Source organism: Danaus plexippus, chromosome 12 (genome assembly GCF_018135715.1).
Source record: "Danaus plexippus chromosome 12, MEX_DaPlex, whole genome shotgun sequence".
Taxonomy (NCBI): Eukaryota; Metazoa; Arthropoda; class Insecta; order Lepidoptera; family Nymphalidae; genus Danaus; species Danaus plexippus.
Window position 1 is genome coordinate 2,131,861 of NC_083545.1, and position 16,642 is coordinate 2,148,502.

The 16,642-nt window shown below is 30.2% G+C and overlaps 1 protein-coding gene across 1 annotated transcript; it reads right to left on the reverse strand.

The window, feature by feature from the left end:
• Window positions 1-7,767: 7,767 nt before the first annotated feature.
• On the reverse strand, window positions 7,768-12,696 carry LOC116772698 (GTP-binding protein Rhes). Its single transcript, XM_061522302.1, has 4 exons — window positions 12,175-12,696; window positions 9,615-9,808; window positions 9,189-9,366; window positions 7,768-8,832 (listed from the first exon to the last, which is right to left on the reverse strand). The coding sequence occupies exons 1-4, from the start codon at window positions 12,519-12,521 to the stop codon at window positions 8,382-8,384; spliced, it is 1,170 nt and encodes a 389-aa protein (XP_061378286.1). The 5' UTR covers window positions 12,522-12,696; the 3' UTR covers window positions 7,768-8,381.
• Window positions 12,697-16,642: the final 3,946 nt, after the last annotated feature.

The window sequence follows — 16,642 nt, forward strand, 5'->3', positions numbered from 1 at the left end:
ACCTCACTACTTACACTTTACATCTACTACATATAAACCAGATAAAAATTTGTACATTCATTTTCGAGATTTTCGCATTTTAATTAGTTTTAACTCTTTTCGACGTTGAGTGGTTAAAGTTATTGTTACATAAACTCGGTCTTTTCCGTGCACTAACAACTCTTAGTCTTAATCTATTCTTAAAACTTTTCCTTGAATGGTGAAGATACTATCCTAGAACAAATGATTCCTTCTTGTCTATATATTAGTTATTAGTATCTTGATAATAACATCGTAAAGTAGGGTCCGATGAGAGAGTAAGTAATAATAATATTCTTTATTGTACACCCTTAAATTAACAACTATTAGAATTATAGTAGTTAAAAATATACAATCTTGGCGGTCTTATCGCTAAAGAGCGATCTCTTCCAGACAACCAACAAGGAAAAGTAAAATATACATAAATATACATTTGAAGGGCGTAAACGAAATCGTAAAATTAATACAAATTAAAATAGTAAAGAAGTAACGACTTAAATGAAAATAATATAAATATATACACTAAATCCTAAACTAAATAATCTAAAATAATATAAACATATCATATATATAATAAATAATTTTCATTTAACACATTAAATAATAACATTGATTGAGGTAGTGAATCTTTACCAAACGCTTAAATGACTTTTCTGGCTTCGCAACTTTACTATGTAAAGGAAGTTCATTACAAAGTCAAATAGCAGTTACAGTGAATGAATTCGTGTAAAAGAAAGAAGAGTGGGAGGAAATTTCTAGAGTGAAGTTTTGTTTAGAGCAAAGAGAAAAATTGTGAGAATCAGGAAGACACTCGAACCGTTCTTTTCAATCGTATGGAGTTGAATGGTTGAAGACTATACAATAAAAAGGGAGAGGTTGTGAGTGTACCTACGGAAAAGGATAGGAAGCCATTTTAATTTTCTGCGAAAATCAGATATATGATCATATTTCTACAGTCCATAAATAAACCTAATGCAAAGGTTTTTAAAGCGTTGTAGTTTCATTAATTGTCCTTTTTTAATGTCCGGGTAGCAAGTGTCTACGTAGTCTAAAATAGGAAGAAGAAGAGATGGAGCTGTGGCAGTTTTGTTAGAGATCAGAAATAAATTACGTAATACTTAAGGAACACACAGACGCATACATACTCCTGCTCAACACAGTTAATTGAAGAGTAATGCGGCTAAGCATAAGCAGTATGCCGAGCGTAGTCTTTTCAATATAATCTTACGATTATGGAACTCCATTCATCATTCATTCGTGCATCAAATATCTAATTAGTAACAATGAGCATCTGCTCGGCTTCCTTTTCTCGGCACAGGAACCAGATAGGCCAGTTTTCACGACTTAGGCACTATGCCTGTCATTAAATAGAGGCGGTACGATCGTGTCAAAACAGGACACAACTAAGGTGCACATGTCTTTAGAACTATGGCTAAAATACCATCCGGGCCACTAGCTTTATTCAGGACAAGATGACGGAAAGTTGTCAGCACTTGTTTGTTAGTAATATGGTTCTCTGTCATAAATGAACCGCGGTAAGGTAAGCAAGGTGCAGTGCAATAAAGACTCTCTTTTCGGAAATAGCATCCGAAGTCTAACAATATCGTGCATTTATCCATGAAAGATAAGCAGAGTGCTTATGATTCTTAGTCTTATAAAAGTCGGCTGAAAACAATTATGTGTGTCCACTAGTATCAATTGATGAAATTGCTGTGTTCAAGATGATGGAGACGTTGACAGCAGAAGCCATTGCGGATATATAAACATACCCCGGCACGTTGGAGAAACTTCTATCAAGAGCGTAACCTGGGTACGTAAGGTACGCTGCGTCTGTAGGAGGTAGTATCTGTATCTCCGTCAAAAAAGCAAGTGTAGTAAAATCTTACTAGTCCCTAGGTGGTAATGGACTAGTAAGATTTTACAGTGCAGACTTCTAATGTTAGTGAGATGCACTTTTAATAAAAGAAAGTTGAGCCGCTGCGCAAACTTACTTTTCTCTTTTTCGTCTTGTCGCCAACCGGCACACTGAAGCCACAATTGACAGGGCAGCCTTTCATTGATAGCTAACCCATTAATTGGTCCTCTGACTGACTGCGGGAGTCCAGCGGAGCACCTGTCCCATTCCGCTACCCTCCATCACCAAGAATCCGACACAACAAAGTTCATGGAGTCTTGTGCTGGGCTCGAAAGACAATTCAGCTCTTCAGACCTATCCTCTATACGGCTTCACTAGACAACATGCCGGATCCCGACAAGTTGATTTTGTCTGGTGAGTGGTAACTATGCTGGCAGCCGATGCTATGGTTTCCCACCAAAAATTATGGCCTCCCACCAAAATAAGCAGTGTTTTAGCTTAGATGACTTTGTCATTAAGGCAACGATAATATTATTTTTTAATTATACGACTACTTTAATTTTTATACTTTTCAAATTACGTATCAAATCCTGCTATCGAATTTCAAAGAAGATGAAAAATATATAAACATTTTATGTGGATAACAACGAGATCCTTAATTAAGTGAAGTACTTTGAAATTAATAGCAATAATATATATTTTAACATGAGCAAAAACAGAGCTGTTTAAATAAAAAGTATAGAATTATATAAAATTGTTGATAGATATGTGCCATTTTTAAGTCATTTTTTAATAGATTTTTAACACTTTCAGCTTTTTTATAAAAGCAACAAATTAAATATCAGTTTGAATTTACCAGGAACGAAGTGTAAGTAGGTTTCCAACGAGATAAACCGACGACTTGGTTAAAGTTTAGATGAACAGCGTAAGACTTTGAAGGAGGCTTGTGTGGAGTTGTATTGACTGATATATAGATAGATTTTCTATCATAGTAATTAAATTAATGTTATAGAAAATAGAATTTAATTCCTTTTAGGATACGTTACATTGATAAAATATCTGTAATTGAAATAATTAACAGAATTAAAAACATATATCGAATTATTTGTTTTTGTTTGATCATGATATTATTATCTCCTTACGTTAAAGCTTAATGCAGTATAAAAAAATATATACGAATACAGTAAACAATACAAAACTCACTTAGTATAACTTCACAGAATTTAAATCGCCAAATAAAACGTCATAAAAAGAAACTCGGGATTTAAAAAGCTTTGCCACTGAGCTCTATTAAAACCACTTTACTTTAGCTTGTGTACCAAAAACTGTCGAGTTTAAATATGATTTAAAAAATAAGGTATTTTCTGTGAAGTAAATTCTAGCGATGTTTATATAAAAGTATTATATGTTCTTATAATTTCATGTTCAATCACATTTCATGTAATAAAACATAAGCCATTTCATCTCTGACTAAACTTACTATACCTAAATGAAGATTCTGTCTTGTACTCGTGTCAATGAATATGTTTATTGATATCAAATAAGATACAAAGAGTCAACAGTCATATTAATATAACATTTATCACTTATATAAGCTAAAATCTACAAAATTGAAAGAGTCATTTGTTCTAAAATATATGTGTATTATACATATAATTGTTAATTACTTCTTATTATTTAAATAATTAACATAAATAGTTTACGAAGTCTTTGGACACTATAAAAGGTTCTCCTCTTTCTTTCACTGACGGATGTAACTCTATCCATAAAATTATTTATCTACCAAATTATACAAAACTCAAAATTCACCAAAACACTCTATACGTCACAAATTAATAATTCAAATATAAATAAAGTATTCGGTCGTTTGTAGGTCTATAGTTTATAGTTATTTCAACGTTTAGGTGACCATAATTATACAGTTATAGTCACTTTACCTTCCCTTTACCCAGGAGAAGAAACCTCTTAGTATTCAATGGATTCACCGTGCGAGTGTTGGGTCCATTGCGTTGCAGGGAGAGGAGCTTCAACAGTGCCTGGGACTTGAGACCCAGGTGTAGGCTTAAGGCGTCCCTATCTAACGCGCGTTAAACGCTCACCTCCACCGTCCAAGCTCCGCTCTCTACCTAACCAAAGAAAAGAACCTACTAGAGCTGTCTTAGAACTACATTCCAAGAATGAATAATAATTCATGAAAAAAAAATGGAACTTTCGAACAGAGTCACAATTTCTATTTATATTATTTTCCATATAAAAAAGTATTTGACAGTATGATATTCACTGTCATATCAAGTATAAGAATTAATCTTAAATTACTAGCAAGACAAGTTTTCGAAAATTCAAAATCATATTATGCGTATTAATGAACGAATACACTGAATTACCACGCATGTAATTGTCATTGCATTAAACATGAAAAATACGAACAAAGACTCGAAGTTGAGTTATCGATTCCAGGTAATTGTGCTTAATAAACATTAACTCTTTCATTCTTTTATAAGACAATATACACCTCGATGTCAACACCTTAACACTTGTAAGAAAAAAGCACTTATTAATAGCAGATTCCTATTAAAGGTTCATTAAGAAAGTAAAGGATAAGTGATAATCTATGAAACAAAGTGATGTACCATTTAAAATTAATATGATGAGTAATCTGAGTTAATATAAAATGTTATATTGTGAGTAATTAAAGTTTTTGCATTAGTACAAGTATCTTGACTGATAAATAAAACTATTAATTCGTTATTTTTATATCTTATCTCTCATATATTTTAATTTCAAAATAAAGCAAAAGGCAAATAATACACGACTGGTAAAAAAAAGATGCTATCAAGTAAGCTTATTTACTACATAACAACGGTTTTTAAATGAGCTCTTATGATAAGGTCATGAACCTAAAGGCTTGTTTCTCCTAGGCGAAATAGAAGATACTGTGTAGGGATTAAACCTCTTTAAATATAAATGGAATACTGATTTTTCTACCGCAGTAACGGTAGCTTTGAAAGCCTGAAAAAGTTTTGTTTATTTTTTTATATATCATTTGTATAGTGCTCAATATAAGAAGAAAATTGAAGACTTATATTCTGTGTTGCACACAGCAAAAATACACTGACTTATTAATTAAATTATTAGAATACAAATCTTATATGAGACGGAAAAATCAAAGCATTCATTTCAAATACATTAAAATAAAATTTTAAGTTGCTTCTCGAATTACGGTTAAAGAAAATTTATACTTACCAGAGATCACGTCATCTCGACATTATCAGCAACATTTATAATAATGTGTCAAAGATCCAGGTGTCCGGGTAACATTTTAAAGGAGACAAATTATAGATAAAAAATAAAAAAGCGCTTATTTATTGGTCTCCTGAAATTGGAATTCTCATAAATATTAAACAAATTAAAATAGATTTGAATGATTTGCATAAACAATGCGCCCCAGGAACGTCTTTGTTTCTTTGATTGAGATTTCTTTAGAAAAATTTTAATTGCATTCACTTTACAACAAGTTAAATTAGAGAAGTCTTAAAAATAAGAATTGAATAAAAATTTTATAAAGAAAGAATTTGAAAGTTTATTTAATAATACCAAATAGTTTCCTTGTCTAAAAGGTAAAAGTACAAAAAAAATATGCTTGTATTTTAAATTTTTAATTAATATACTTAATATAATTTTATTGTAATAGTAGAATTAGAACAAATAGATATAAGGGCATTATATTTATCATACCTTCTGATTACGTCGAGTCAGCGGATGTTATAAAAATGACAGTAGTAGTTTTGATTGATGACTGTAATGACGGATAGCGGTCATTGTTTTTCCTACATAATTATTCTAACATACATTTATTTTATATAGAAAAAAGTTTAAGATACCTTAATATGTGTAGCGTTATAGAATGAAAGTTAGAACAATTGCTGATCATTTTAGCACCAACACTAAGCTCACCAGCTTTACTCCGCGTAGCAATCAGCTGATTATATCCGGGCTTAGTGGTTTATATCAGATATGACAAGCGCATACTAAAATTAACTAAAATAAAAAAGACATAGATATATTCTTATGAAAGTTATCTTATATTAATCCTGAAAAAGGTATCGAAAAAATGTTAAATACATATGTTATTTTATAACTTAGTCCAAATTATTAGCTTAAGGTAAACTATTAAGGCTTCCAAAAAAGCATGAAATACTGCAATATTTATATGAGTGTCTTTGTAAAAGGATTATGACTTTTTTTAGTTTTTGTATCACTAAGGCTCAAAGGACCATTCAGAGATCACATTTTTTGTGTCTGCAGTTGAAAGAATATTTTAATAGACCAAACTAAAATTGAATCGAAAAGTAATTTTTATGATTGTTGGAACGCAAAATTAAAATTTCTAATTAATGAAATTAAATGGAACCATCTCTCCGTTTGTTTTTAACGTTTCGACGATCTCAGAAGAATCAAAAAATGTAGAGAACCGTCAAACTGAAATCGTGTTATTTGTAGAAAGTAAATATTACTTAACACAACTATTGATAAATATATAGTCTATCGTATATTTAAAAAGTATGAAACGTTTTTCATACTTTTTAAATATTTTCATACTTTTTCTGGATCGCAAGTCACTATTTCGTTTAGTTTAATTTTAACCTTGGTTACTATATCAGGTACTTTTAGTATTTTCTTATTCTATTGACATGATGGTGAAGGACGGAAGATTGATATGGGGACAATTAAAACATTTTTCAGTAAGTGTACCATATTTTCATACAACACGAAATCATCTGTTATCCTTTACTTAGTGAAATCATCTTGAAGTATTTTTGAAACGTGACATTTTACGACATTTATATGCCTGTGTAAAGTAAGACATATCTACAATTAAAAACAATAATAACACTTAAAATATTTTTTTAGATTTCAATATATATATATATATATATATTCAATGACGGATGTAACATGAAAATAACTGTATGTAAAATAACTGTAACATGAAAGGCTGTCATCAATTATTATAACAACTTAGTTGGTCGTCGTTACTATTGTTAAAAGTAAAACGAAATTAAAGAGAATAGAACTGTGTTTGAATTCTGGTATAAATATGACGTCTGAACGCACGATAGCGGACTGCAGAGTTCAGCGAGTGCGGATCATAAAGAATGTGATTATGAAGAACCTTCGAGAAAGACAAGAACATTTAAAAGAATTGAAGTTTCATTTTAAAATATCTGGAACGTACTGAAACAAGTGACATTAGTGACGTCAGCGAGGCTGGCGTCCTATCTTTAAAATAATAAATTTGTAATAAATCCGATATATATATTTCTTAAGGTTTATTTACACAATTGTAATCTTGGTAACGTATTTGGTGTGAACTTAAAACACTTTTGTCCGGCTCGTAAGATGTTACACTATTTTTAATTAATTCTTGATAGTTAAACAAAAACCTTACCCGAATTTTAGTTTGTCACATATTAAAATATGAAGTACCTTCAATTTATATATAATGACCGGAAAACTGTTAGTATATATTATATTCTTAGAGCAAATCTTCTATTAAACTTGTGAGTAAACACTATGTATTTAAATAAATAAAATTAAAGTAATTTACTTAAAACGCAGTTGATGATTTTGAAATTTTGAAATTAAAGAGTACATCATTTTATTTGGTAGTGTAATTTATAAAAATAAATTAAAAATCCTTGTTTTTTGTCGCTGCTTAGAATTTTTACAGATTTTATAACACGACAGATCTTAAACTTTTCCTAAATATAAATATAATTGTAGAAAATATAAATATATCGCGGAAACTATGAAAATGTAAACGACAATAGGTAAAATAAAAATCATTCTTTCAAAATCAATATTTATACTTACCATTACAGACAAGAGGGTAAAGATCACAAAAGGTTGAATAAATACAATATGATATAAATAACATGATACAATGATAAGTTGTGGAAACTCTCTATATAATACACATTCATCAACACAAAAGCAACATTATAACAATAACTATTAAAAACTAATATTATTTCATTGCGATAAATTTTGAATATTTGCCATTAAAAAGAACGATTTTGGTCCCTTTTCAACATTTCATTGACAAAATGAATGTACAAAGAAATTGAGGAATACACAAATGACTTCGAAAAAGATATAATATAGGACATGAAAGCAATTAACTCTTATCATTAAGATACACAGATCCAATGAATAAACAACGAATAAGCTTTAAGTGTTATCATACATTTTGTTAACACACGCTGCATTTCACATCAAACAAAGCATCACTCCGTTGTAACAAATTGTTTTGTTATAGCAATTTACAATTAGATCCTTTTAAGATAATAATTTGTTGAAGACAGTGCTGATCAAATTGGTCATCTGGCTAGTCGATAGATTTTTTGAAGAAATAGTTATTCTCGGGATATACCGGACCAATCTTATTTACTATTTTTAGCACCTGTCTAAATATAAGCCTAAATATTTGTACTAACTGCTATTAATATCACTGGATTGTACATGACCGTTTGTCGTTTTGCGCATTTGATCGTACTAGTCTATTCAAATTGAGCTTCGGACTTCCAGTCACGCTATCTCCATCACCTTTGGCACAAGTTTTGGTTCTCATTATCATGAGATCTGTGCGAATGCTTGGTCGTCGTACATTGGGAGCGACCACACCGCATGCGTCCGACAATCTTCTCTTTATAGACAAAGTGCACTTCTTACTTCTACTGCTCTGACTACTCGTCGGCGGCAAGGTACATGGGCTACCAAACGCGGTGCTGACTCGCTTATGATGGTTTGGGGCCATTTCTAAAGGTAAATTCGCTACAACAAACAGTTCATAGAAAAGATCGTCAACGTGGAAGTTCTTTTTAGCGGAAGTTTCAACGAAAACACAGGAGGTGTCCTGAGTAGCACAGTATGAGACAGCTTCCTCCGCTTGTACAGTCCTTAATTAAAGAAAAATATATTTTAATTTGACATATTTAACAAAACATATACAATATTTATATTGTGTCACTGCTAGAAATGTTGTAATTCATCATTTATATACATACATATATATAAATGATGAAATGTAACCAATTTATAATTAATTTTAAAAAAAACTTGAACAATTTTGAAAAAAGACAAGTAATAAACTCGTAAAGTATTCTATCCTTTGTGATACATTCTTTGTTTTTGCTTTAGATTTATTATGAGATAAGCAATAAAACTATCAGTTTACATCTAGTTTTGCAAAAAATCTTTTTCAAATGAGCTTTTAACTTGTAGTAAAATATGTAATTTAAATATAAAAACTAACTTTAGCTCTCTGTCACATTTGTTGCCAGCTATAGCCATAGGTACTCGGGGTGTCTGTTTTTTACCACGACTACTGCCACTTGCACTAGCCTTAGTGTCTAAGATCTGCTCCCGAAGGCGAATCACCTCCTCGAAAGACTCCCGACAGTCCATTGCGAATACCAAGACAAATAAATCACCTGTTACAAGATGAAGTTAACTTGTGTTTAAATGCCACATAACACTTTGCTTTTATTTGTGTCCAAGATATTCAAGCGTCAGCAAAGAACAAATTAGAAATATGATAAATTTTCGTTAGAAAGAAAATTTTCATTATATACGGAAGAAAAAATATGCAAAAGAGATAAAGATAAAATAAATAAATGCGTCATATTTGTTCCACGCAATCCTAATGTCTAAATATTCTCGTCACCCTACTTACACTTACCAGTGAGAAAAGACAACCTTCGCATAGCAGGAAAGGGGTGATTCCCAGAAGTATCTAGAAGATCCAGCTGGTAAACTTCGCCTCGTATTCGGTAGAGCTTCCTATGAAAATCTTCTATGGTTGGTGTGTAACTATCTTCGAATTTCGTACCAAGAAATCTTGAGACCAACGACGTCTTTCCTACCCGGGCCGATCTAGAAGATTGATTAGATTTATATATGGTAACCAAATTGATTTGACTTTTTCTTTAAGCAATACAAAATAAAATTAAATATCAACGAACGAATTTAAACTTGCATTTAATAATCAGAAGAATTATTTGTATGTCGAATGCTTTATTCTTTGACTCGAATGACAACTATGACGGAAACGACTCTCAGGAAGGCGCCGGTTGGATGTCGATATATTTCACTGTATATTACGTAGTGATTACTTCTATTTTACCTCAATGGATAAATGACATTTTCTGTTACATCAATAATCATAAAAATATATAAAAAAAAATTCATAACAGCAAACCACTAAATATCGAAGTCAATTTTGTCAATTTTGTCTTCAAATTAGAAACCGACTTTAAAAAATATCCTATTTAAATTGAGTGGAGTGAATTTAGTAAATCAAACTATGTCTACAAGAAAGTAACTTAATTACGTCTTATGAACGGAATTAGATCTAATTTTACAGAATAAGTTAGAAACTATTCTTAAATATTTAGAAATGTTTGTTTTAATTTTATGTAATAATTAAGTTCAACGTAATAATTATGGTTAGGAACTTAACATAATTTATGATTCCTTAGTTGTTGATTCACTTACAAAATAATTTATTAATCGATCAATTATATTTATTTAAAAAAGTAAGTGTAAAATACGTAGTGCAAAAAAATTGTATACATAAATATAAATACTGAAAAATTTAATACTCAAATTCTGAAAAAAGCTGATAGTTTCAATGACAGAACAAGATTATCGTTACTTATGATAGCTACAATCGAAACAATAGCTCAGCAATATCAATATTACAAACAAAATTCACTCAGAAAAAACAACTGCTGAATTTCCGTAAGCCAATGGTGGTGTCAAATACTGTAAGCTTAATAATATCTAATCCGACTATTATGGCATTTTTTTTTCATCAATACAACAATTAATGACGTGTAAAATACCATCAATAACTGTATTTATTTCATAAGCAATAAAAAAAAAGAAATTCCTTTACTCAAGTTGTAAATCTCACACTAAACAAATAAAAATATAACAAACAGATGTTTTAATAAAAATTATTTAACCAAATTAAAATAATAATAACTGAAACTAACATGAAACATGTCATATTTTACTTATGATACAACTTTTTAATTGCTTACTAAGTTAAATGTAATTTGAGGTTAAACTTACTGACCCGAGATCAGTTCAGACAAACTTTGCCAATGTCGAGAAAAACCATTAATCGGTGTCAACGTGATGTCGTAATCAAAATAATTGCTTATATATATATATGTGTGTGTGTGTGTGTGTATTGGGCTCAATTCACAAATACTATTTTCTATAAACATTTCAACATTCTTTCATTCTTATGTTTTGTGCCTAAATAGGCTTCATTAAAAATCTTTAACAAATGATTTTGAAAGACAATTAATAGCAAACTTCATTCAGAATTATTAATTGAAAAGACTTATTATCTAAGTCAGTAACTTTAATTGAAACGTAATGAGTAAGAACAAAAATAAACCGGTGTAAAATAAATTTCTAAACAAAGAAGATCCTAAATTGAATGATATTTTTTTTTAAATAACCGGTGACAAAAAAACGATCGACGTAGCAACTTTTTTTAATTCGCCTAAAAATTTTTTTTTACTGTAACACTCTGTATATCGAATAAATACTACACGCTTTTTGTAGCTTTTCACGGTTCAGTGTCACAAACGAAAAATTGTTAATTTTATTAACATTTCACATCATCTTGTAGTAGTTTTTAAAAAACTAATAAAATAATCCTAAAATATTAGTTTCATTTGTTAATTTTTACTTTGTAAGTAAATATATATTTTTTATAAATATCCATATTATTTTACAAACATGTTCATATATTAATAATAACTAGAACGGAACATATAACTATAGACAATTTCCTGTACTAGTAGTGAAGGAAATTATACAATAGTGGAACGTAGACACATTCTTTAGTAGCTAACGTATTCATTTACGTTTTACTATTAACGGTTTGAGTATGTGTTTAACACATTAAATATGACGATTCTTTTGCTTTTTAAACTCTCATATTCTTTTTTATGTGAATATTTAGGTTGACCTCAGTGAATGTTTCGTTTGTCTGCTAACATTTATAAATTTTTAAACTACCTGAAAATCCCTGTGGGAATAAAACTGGCCGTGTATTATTTTAATAAACTTTCTATATTCACAGCCCCTGTGTAAATGGATACCTCCATTGCCAAAAGTTGCGAAATTTATTACAGTCAACACAAAACTAATGAACTGTTCATAATTTGGAAACAATGGGATAATATTTAATTGATGTATATGTTATCAGAAAAACTTACCCTAGCATGACTAATCTAAAGCAGTTTTTTGGTGGTGGTGCAGAATCTTCACAGCCTTGTGGAAGCGGCGCACTTGGCCCCGGTGACTCTGATCCCGAATCATCAGTGGCTTCAGCTCCTGCGCCTCTGCGGCATAACCATGATGTTCCACACTTATCTTTCCCATCTTCTACAGGAGCTGCAAACTGGCAGCGTCGAGGTGACCTGGGTTTTCCAGCCGGAGATAGCGAGGATTTCAATGGAGAAGATGGTGCCCGTACAGGACTAGATGAAGCTCTCACAGGTGAAGGAGATACCTTTACAGGTGACGCTTGAAGAGAAGGTCCTTTGTCGGCCCCGTTCAACATGTTTATTAATGTATAAAGATCACATAATTCTTCACTGAACTGATACACTTATAGTAATATTGGTCTGTGGAACATGTCTTCCTGAATATATTATTCACACAAACGACACTGGAAGCGTTTAAGATTATAAATGTTTCTTTAAATCTAAAGAGAATTTCAAAACTTCTAAAATCAATTTAAATATGATTTTGGGGATAGTAAAATTAAAAAATTTAAAATAGTTTATGTAGAAATTGGGCTACAAATCGAATTCATAAAAGAAAATGTTTTCATGACACGATTTTTAATTTTGTATTAATGCAATTGAAATTTAAAAGAATTTCACTTTGTGAAAGGAAGTTACCTTAAAATGCGATATAATATGACCAATCCTAAATTTGCGTAGTTACAAAGTACTAAGTAGTCACTTGAATCAAAGTATAAACGGCGGCAACGCAAATGTGAGACACTTTTACTTGAGACTTGACAAGAAGGTCTGATGTGTCACAAAGCCTTAGTAAAATTGTAGACATTATAACCAGATATTATTACGAGGATTCAAATACGTGGATCTTGCAACATTGTTCTGTAATAAAGTTTTTTTATACCTTATTTTGTTAATGTTTTATACGAGTATTATTATTTGCAAAAATTTCAAGTGGTACTACAAATTGTAGAGAGGCTATTTAAATGAAACTTATATTTTTCGAGATGTGATGTGATGTGATGTGACATCTCGTCTGTCCGTGATGACGGTTGCTGAAAAGTAACCGAAATGTCGGGAGTATGTAGTTCTAACCCAAAAATAAAGCACGCGTAGTATACGCGAAAAATATTAGTTTCATTTAAATGAATAAAACTCGCGAAAGTCTTCGATCTCATTATGTAGAACTGCTAATTTATAGTACAATCTAAATAGGTAAACGTTATTTTAAATCCTGTGCTTTTATATCTTTGAAGTTAATTTTAGTTGTACGCATATACTAACTCCATAAAAATGTTTTTGTGCATTTGTTTGTTGGGTTGTTGACCCCGAAATTCAAATCAACATTTGGCTTATAAATAAAAACAAAAATTCACCTGTAGTATTATCACCCCTAAACATTTTTATCACTGGATTTATACTAATTCTATTTCTTTAATAGCTATTAGCAATTGATAAATAAACTGATAAATAAATTGCGATAATAACTGACTCTTATTATCCTATTACTTGTGACTTTTTGTTAATGGAGTGAGATTACTGAATTCCCCCTCGTTTCTAACTCAGCAATAAGAATGTAAAACCGAAAGTTATAATTATTCTGAAAATATATAAATAATATATTTTTGAAATAGTTATAAATTCTTCCATTACAAACGTTTGTTAAGTATCGATTAAATTTAATTTTTATGAAAATAAGGATATTACATTGCAGACAGCCAACTCTGTCTCGTACACATTCTCGCACTTGATATGGGTAAAGGTGAGTGAATGCTGAGATCCCATAACTTTCTCTCCTTTCAACATTCCATTGTTCCTTGTTAATATCCCTAGACTAAAGACACTGAGGATACACTTACAAATACGCATAGACTATTGTTATCGCCTACCATTAATTGAATCGTCAGTTCATTTGTCTTTCGATGACATAAATAAAATATATATATATATGTATATGTATAATGATGGAAAAAAATTAAGTAATTTACACTATCAATAACAGCTTAAACTGAACCTTTTGAAATTGTCTCTTCGAAACAAAACGTTCTTAAGAAAAGATACTTTATAACGACGATGAATTATTCTTAATAAAGTCTTAAACACTATTCATTTAAGCATTATTTGTATTAAAATAAACGCGTGCAAAGCTAAAATTCGTGAAGTAAATGTGTATCGATAATCTAGAAGCGACCGTTCACACAAGTTTTAATTGGTTCGTTTAGGTTCGGATCTAAAATGTCCAAAACAACAACAGCTGAAATAATTGATTCCATTTGGCGTTCAACAATTATATAATATAAATACGCAACATGTGTGGCATTATAATTATTTTATATATAAGTAAAAAGCAAAAATTATAGTCGACAAGACTACAATGTTAATTGTAAATTTGGCAAAAGATATCAATAGGTACTCCGATAACAGCCGCTGCTATAGATCACATACCTAAGTTTAATATAAAAAAAGTAAATATATTTTTTCATACTCTTCAATTTCGTTTACTCCTCGCTACTAAAATTCTACAAAATAAGGATTTTTTAATATAAACAATAACAGCCTGACAAAGACTAGCACTAATGAATGCAAATTGACCTCATACTACCGGAATTCTAATACCATTTTGCGTGCTAACTTACATTAATATTTGCACAAGTACCCTTTACGGTCAAGTTACAAAGACAGGAGAGCCCCTGAGGAATATTACTTTTAATTCCTTGTAACATTAAATTAGTTAATGTTATCAGTTATTAGACAGTGTACTAAAATTAATTGAATTAGCATAAATTAATGTAAGCAACGTACTTGATTATTTTTATTATACAATACAATATATAAGTTAGCCCATGTTACGTCATATCGGTAGCGTACATACTTTTTAAATTAGATAAAAAAAAAAAAAAATTTTCATCATCTTTCTTCTTTAAACATATTTTTATTAAAACTTTTTTTATGTTAAAAATAGTTTGCTAATATAAAATATAATACAATATTTCTTTGTATACAACATTAATGACGTAATTATGTGTAATAATAACGAAGAAATTTTGTTTAGAAGTAACACGTGATAGGGCAATATATAATTTGACCGTGCGAAAAGCACTGTGTGCTTAAGTCCACTTTCGCAACTTTTAATATCTGACCATAATAAAAAATATACTTATAATGATCGCGAAACTTAGTAGTTCAGTATCTAATTAAATAATTTAAAAAAACACTCATCATTCGTACGTTATATTCATACGGCGTAGTAGCTACAGAAACACTAGGCAAGACAGTGCGGGGGGAGTGGCAGTGACCGCGTCATGTGAAGCGACTGAGCGAGCTAGCGTGGATTCAATTTTGAGAATTATTAAACTTACATTATGATAACTTTGAAATGGTATGTCCAATTTAAATGATTCAAAAAGTAATTTACAGATGATGATGCAGGTTCTAACACGAAGTAATTTATTTTGATAAGACTTTATACCGTAATTACCTAAACGGCTTTCTAATAAACGCTTCGGAAATGCCAATTTTTATAAGTAGTAAAATGGTTATAGTATGTTATCCCTAAGAGATAGATATATGCCACCGCAGATTTTTCTGTATACTTATATAAGATACACAATTTCACTATACATTATTTTGTTATATCTGAAAGGCTTTACGCAGAGTTTTTATTAAAAACTCCCAGACGGCTTACTTTCCCATGTTCAACAAATATCCTTAATGTACACAAAAATAAATACATATATCTAATAAATTTCATATTAAAACCGTTTCGGAGAATCACGCTACCAAATGATAAAACCTTGAAAATCAGTGCCTTAGTTTTTGAGTTTATCACTATCACATAAACAGAAAGACGCGGCCACAGACTTTAAATCATAATATGTATATATATATATATATACATATTATTAAATCAATCTATCCTTTTTAATCAATTCACGAAAGAGTATAACAAAAATTCCTTTATTTTTTTCTCATATATAAAACAAACGGAAACCAAAGTCTTTGCTTTTTCCTTTGTAATTAAAAGCCCTTTAGATATTAATATGCTCAATAAATCTGATGATAAATTTGGTGTAACAACTAAAATAACGTAATATTTTTTATTTTTTGGACTTAAAATTTCAACAATAACTTATGATAATAAAATTGAAACCTTTATTATGTAAATGAATAGATTTTCTATAACAAAAAATATAGCCGATAGTTGTTAATAATAGATTTATCTTTAAAAGATATTTTGATGAGACGAATATCTTAACATATAAAGAGACCTAAATCTTACAACAGTAAGTCACGTTTGTTACGTCTTGTTATTTTGCACACAGATCGTTTCTGAGGCAACTCACACCACTGATACAGAATACAAAAGAGTGTTGAATAAATATAACAAGGAACACGTATAATATACATATTTTTAGTAAATTATTCAGCTCTTAGAAAT